Source organism: Teleopsis dalmanni, chromosome 2 (genome assembly GCF_002237135.1).
Source record: "Teleopsis dalmanni isolate 2A chromosome 2, ASM223713v2, whole genome shotgun sequence".
In the NCBI taxonomy this organism is placed as follows: Eukaryota; Metazoa; Arthropoda; class Insecta; order Diptera; family Diopsidae; genus Teleopsis; species Teleopsis dalmanni.
Window position 1 is genome coordinate 241,870,459 of NC_051847.1, and position 6,411 is coordinate 241,876,869.

At 29.2% G+C, this 6,411-nt stretch overlaps 1 protein-coding gene across 1 annotated transcript; it reads left to right on the forward strand.

The window, feature by feature from the left end:
• Positions 1-658: 658 nt before the first annotated feature.
• LOC119677156 (putative uncharacterized protein DDB_G0282499) lies at positions 659-3,027 on the forward strand. The gene is made up of 4 exons (XM_038088424.1): positions 659-1,000; positions 1,200-1,804; positions 1,872-2,776; positions 2,872-3,027. Exons 2-4 carry the CDS (start codon positions 1,219-1,221, stop codon positions 3,025-3,027), a joined length of 1,647 nt encoding a protein of 548 aa, XP_037944352.1. The 5' UTR covers positions 659-1,000; positions 1,200-1,218.
• Positions 3,028-6,411: the final 3,384 nt, after the last annotated feature.

The window sequence follows — 6,411 nt, forward strand, 5'->3', positions numbered from 1 at the left end:
GTAGGCAAAAATCAAGCATGCTCAGATATATACATTTAAATTTGTTACTTATATTCATATAAGCTTACATTTCGTTATATAAAATACTTAATTTACAGATATGTTTACTTCAATAACCTATTTACATGGAAAATATTATCAATATGAGATTAACCAGAATTTAAATTCAAAACATTTTTTTTTTTTCAATTTTAAGCTAAATTAGATTTTTATTGTTTTCAACATATAAAACCATTCAAAATGTTTTCCGTACATGTAGCATAATTATAGGTTAATATTAATTAAACCCATTTAACTTAATAATTAAATTATATGTAATATGTACTTCTACTTATTTACGAGTATTTACGAAGCACCTGCCTATATGAAACTTGTACAGTAAGCAGTTGAAAAAAAGTTATGCAGCTGCCCTGAAAGAGCGTAAAAGCGGTATAAGTGTGGTGTAATCACATTTATTTAATAAGTGTGACAAGAATATTACAAAAGAATTAATTTTGTAAAGATATTTCGCTTAATATTGATCCATGTGGGATGAGTTTCCATACGGTATTCTCTGGTGTTCAGGTTCTTGCTAGCATATCAATTTCGCTTACATCATCGCTAAACATGCTTGATAATGTGAACGCAATCCAGTCTAGTTTCAATATTTGAATATGGTAACTGTGCTGAACAATGACACTGTTTTGTGCACTCTTTCTGTGGTTATAAGCTCGATATATTTGCTTTGCTTTTTCTTTATATGTGATTTTGTATAAATATAATTCGTTGTCAAATTCTTAAAGTTGTGACCCCGAAGTGTGAAAGTAATTGAATGAAGTGTGAATTTATATTTTAATCCCAATAGAAAAATTTTAGAATTAAAAAAGACCTTCAAAAAAGTACTTCGTGGAATTTAGAAAATCTCGCAATTTTAGCATATACATATTTTGGCTATAGAATAAATAGAAGTATACGAGTAAAACTGGGCAAATTCCAATTTATTGAATTAACGGTACCTTTGGTTAGCACAAAATTATATCGTACAAATACGAATTGCAAATACACTCAGGCATACATCCATATGCATGTTTAAATATATATATATATATGTATATGTTTATAAATGTATGTAGTTCCATATATATGCCTACAAACTTATTTCAATGAGATGTTTCTATTGATAAAACATGCAATTAATTATTTGTTTTATGTTTATTTAGAAATCGGGATCTCTATAATATGAATTTGGATGTAATGCCGTCAAGCAGCAATATAAATTCTAACATGGAAAAAAAAATTTTAAGTTCAGATAGTGTTATTAGGCGTTATACCCGTTCCTCTTTATATCTTTTGCGAAATGACTCCCGTTCACAGAAAAGACCAGAGTGTTCGCTTCGATATGAGCTGCAAATGTTAGGACTTTGGAAAACTACTTTTTTGCAAAACGATGTAACGAATGAAAGTGCAAATCAGTCATCTATAATTAATTTTGTAAATGATAGGAGTTTTCGTTCAAATGCCAGTAACAATAACAATTCCTCACAATTATCAACATATTTGCCAACAAATACCGGATTTCACAATAATCAGAAGACTTATATAGATCATCGTAGTATTTCCTCCGCTCATTTAATGCCAGCATTTGCTAAACGTCGCATTATTGCGAATTGTCCTACTCCTAATTATATGTCTAATCCTCGATCAGAATGCATAAATGAATCTAAAGATCCTAATTATATTAAACGCCAAGTAATCAAGGAACGTACATTTGAAAATCATCAAAGATCTGATATATCAAACATATCACCCAAAAAAAAATCAAATGGTATGTACGCAATGAAATTCATATGTAATAATTTCAGTGCAGAAACTAATATAAAATATATTTTTAGCTGAGAATGACGTTGATCAATGTAGCGAACAAGAGGCTTCGCCGTCCTTATCTTTATTATCAACTACACCTTCGAAAACGCCAAACAATGGAAATCAAGAAAGGCGTATTGGAAGTGGACGTTTGTTATCACGTGATATAAGTTGGGACTATAAAGGACAAGATAAGGATAGAACTATTCCAGTAATGAATAAAGAAATTTCGTTATCAAATAATCAATTAAATCAAAAACGCAATATATTACGCTATAATGAACGCATAGAAAGACGTGCCTATGATCGAAACTTAATTGAATCGGGTGAAAAAATTGAAAGCTTTAAAAATGATATTTTAAAAGCAGGCAACACTAGATATATGGCTTCAAACGAAAGTATTAAATTGGATTATACATCAAATCGCCAACTTATACCCGGACGTAATCGACGTAATCATTTCAATGAGCGCAAAACAGAACCTGAATGGTTCAGTGAAGGTCCTACATCGAAATTAGATACAATAGAACTTCGTGGTTTTGAAGAAATTGATGATGATACAGGAATCTTTAACAATGCAAATAAAAGTGAAGCTACCGATCCAGACGATGATGGTCTTAATTCTTATATTGAAGATAAAGAATTAGAAGAAAATGACGATAAAAATTTGAGATGCTTGGAACGGAATATATCAGACATCCAGCACACTAAAAAGAATATATTAAATGAAAATAATTTCGTTATAAATAATAAACCTAGCAAGACCATTTTTGAAAAAATACAACATCCAAAAAAAAACGAAGCAAAAAATAAATCTACTAATAACTTTTCGAAAAGTACAGATATTAACAATTACAATAGCAACGATTCTTTAAAAGCTATATTTAATTTTGAGAATTTTTTGAGTATAGATTCCCTGGAACATACAATAATGGTTGGTTGTATACTAATTATCTTTAAGCTAAAAATAAATCTAAATAATTAGTCTGAAAAAATTGTATTTGAGTAATTATTATTACTTCTTTCTAGAGTAACGATCAACATAAAAACTTTGACGACTTTGGAAATTCACGGTTTACACAATGGTTTGCGAATAAAAGAGACCAACCTCAAAATAATAGTACACAGTGCGATAAAAATGGTATGTGTTATTTGACTATAGCTGTACGGCAATTAAACAGCTAAAAACATACAGCTGAATAACCTTAAGTTCAAGAAGAATACGTTTTGTGCTTATATAAACATTAGATCATTTTCTTTATTAATTTATTTTTAGTTTCCACTTTTATTTTTTTTCAACTTTATTTTTTTTTTACTTTATTAGTCGACTGCGTTTTTAAGCTTTTATTTGCTTTTTACTTGATTTGATTATTTTTTATTACTTTTTATATATTTTCTATTTACTATTTAATGTTTATTTTATTCTTAGCTTAATTTTTTATACGTATATTTTTTAAAACTTTAAATTTTTTTACTTGTAATTTTTTTTTTACTGTTTATTTTACTTTTATTTTTTTTTCTTTACTTTTTTTTTTACTTTTATTTTATTTTTATTTTTATTTTTTACTTTTATTACTCATGCTCATTTTAAATTAGAACTTATTACTAATTGTTTAGTGGAAAAATCAATGCTGTGAATGACAGAAAAATATCCGTCATTTTTTCTGATTTGAAAAAAGTTTTTCAGATGAAAGTAAGTTTTGTTTCTTTAGCATCAAAGGTCGAAACATTATTTGACGACAACCGCGTATTGCCTTCAACAAAAAGTTTTATCCAAAGAAAAAACACGGAACTGGTAGAGTAATGGAGTGGAAAAAAATGGAATTTCTTAAGCCGTCAATTAACAAAAATAGTTTTACTAACAAAGCAGAGTCAACTAGTTGCAGCTACAAATACTTGTATCAACAATATAACGCACGAAGCCAGCCACACGGCAGAAGTCAAGCTTTGATTGTTTTATAATGTCCACAATCGCCAGATTTGAATCAAATAGAACATATATAAGATTTATTGGAGCGTCGGAGAGGTTATATTATACGTCAACATTATATGACCCCAAATAAATGCTAAAGAACGTTGCATTCGAGGAATGGGAAAAGGAAAACTAGCAGAGATAAAATTACAAATCTGGTCAATTCAATATCTATACGAGTTATCAAGGTCATAAAAAGAAAAATTTATTCAACACACTAAACAAAATAGGCCTTTTTTAATAAACAACAAATTACGATGATTTCTAATGTTTTGTAGACAGACATTTTTTAACATTCACAGCTTTGACTTTTTACTGTTTTAATTATTATAATTTCTCCACTAATCAAATAGTAATACATTTAAGCTTAAAATGAAGAAATAAAATTAGTAATAAATATTAAAATTGAATATAAAAATTTTAATTATATATTGACTTTTTATAAGGGGAATCAAAATTTATTCTAGGTAGTTTAAGATTTGCTTACTTTTATGTATCTACTTCTTTCGATTACACAGTATGACCTCAAAAATTGCAACTAATAGAATTCGAGGGTGTTGCAATAATTGAGTTTGTTGCAATAATCGATTATACTTTGTTTATATTTACTTTATATATAAAGTAATATAGTTTATTTATTATTACTTTATATATAAAGTAATATACTTTATTTATAATTACTTAATATATAAAGTAATATACTTTATTTATAATTACTTTATATATAAAGTAATATACTTTATTTATAATTATACTTTATGATAACAACTTGTTTTTTCAGCTTGCTTTTTATTGCAAATAAGATTCTTTGTAATTGCCTCATTTTTTAGATCTTTAAGTATTAAAACTTTTGTAGAGGTATTGAATTTTCCTCAGCCCATTGTATGCATATGTTAAGTGCATTTATTGCCACGTCAATTTTGATTTTGGGTATAATTATACTGTCCTCAGTTTTCGAGTGTGAATCAGTGTCAAGTTGTTCAGCAATAGACACATTTTACATAGAATATTCGGTGACCCATTTATTTATTTTCTATTGAGAAATAACATCTGGAATAATTTCATGAAGTAAATTTTTTAAGTGATCATTATGATGTTGCTCTTCGATCTGTAATAATTTCATGAAGTAAATTTTTTAAATGATCATTATGATGTTGCTCTTCGATAATATTAGCTTTTATTTGATGCAACGGTATGTTGTCGTTATCAGTTAACTTCTTCTTCTAGGTTCCTTCTCCGGTTTGAACGTTGGGTAACATGATTGCTATTTTGACTTTATCTACAGCCTCTCGAAAAAGTGATCTTGTACTTTTATTAAATCATTGACGTAAATTTTTCAGCCATTATATTTTTCGTCTTCCAGGGCCACGTCTGCCTTCAATGATTAATTTTAGTAGTCCATACTTTTTCGAATGCGTCAGAATATGACCACAAAAAAAAAACGCTAATTAACGGCGTTTTACTCTTTCTAATATTTCTGTCTCTTTGTTGACACGCCGAAGTACCACTGTATTTGTAATTTTTTCTGTCCAGCTTATTTTCAGCCTATGTCGATAGCACTACATTTCAAAAGCCTCGAGTTTATTCATCAATGCAACAGACTGACTTGATAAAAGAGACTTGATAAAAGAAGACCTTGTTTTTTCAATTCGGACACGTATTTCTTTACTATTATCCCATTACTCATTAAGCTGGCATCCCAAGTAGTTGAACTTATCGGTTTTTTTATGACTGAACCAAATACTGTTAATCTTCCTCCCGAATTGGATCGTTTGTTTACCACCATATATTGGGTTTTACTGCAATTTAATTTTAAGCTGTATTGTCTCACTTTAATGCAACAGCGTCTAAAAGGTTCTGTAAGCCAAGCCCTCTATTGAGTCGGCAATAAGCACTATATTATCGGCGTACCTCAAATTGTTTATAAGTGCCCCATTAACCATAATTCCATCTGTCGCATCGTGTAGTGCTTCTTTGAAAATAGTCTCCAAGTATATATTGAACAGTAATCGTGACACAATGCACCCTTGGTGAACCCCGCGCTTTATTTCTACTTCTTGCGTGAAGTAACTATTAATGCAAATATTTGCGTACTGCTTCTAGTATAAGTAAGCTGTTAAAGTCACGACAACGTTCTATTAGGACTGGTATTCCATACAAGGCTTCTCTAGTACCAAACCCTTTGCGAAAACCAAACTGAGTATCACTCATTTGTTCCTCGAGTTTTGAATAAATTATATTATGTATAATTCGAAGGGATATCTTTAACACATGACTCATTAAGTTGACTGTTCTAAAATCTGCACATGTTTTTGGTGTAGCTTTCTTTGGAATCGTAATAAACGTAGATTGAAGCCAATCGTTTGGTATCTGGCCCGTATTATAAATTTTATTAAAAAATCTTGTTAAATTACGTACCTCATTATCTTTGAATAACTTCACCAATTCTGTTGGGATTTGGTCAAAACCTACCGTTTTTCCTATTTTTACACCATCAATTGCTTTTTGAAGTTCATCCAAGGTTATACATTGTGACCGAAAAGTTTCCGGTCACAATGTACAAACGCAAAATTCTTAATCTTCATCAATATTTATTT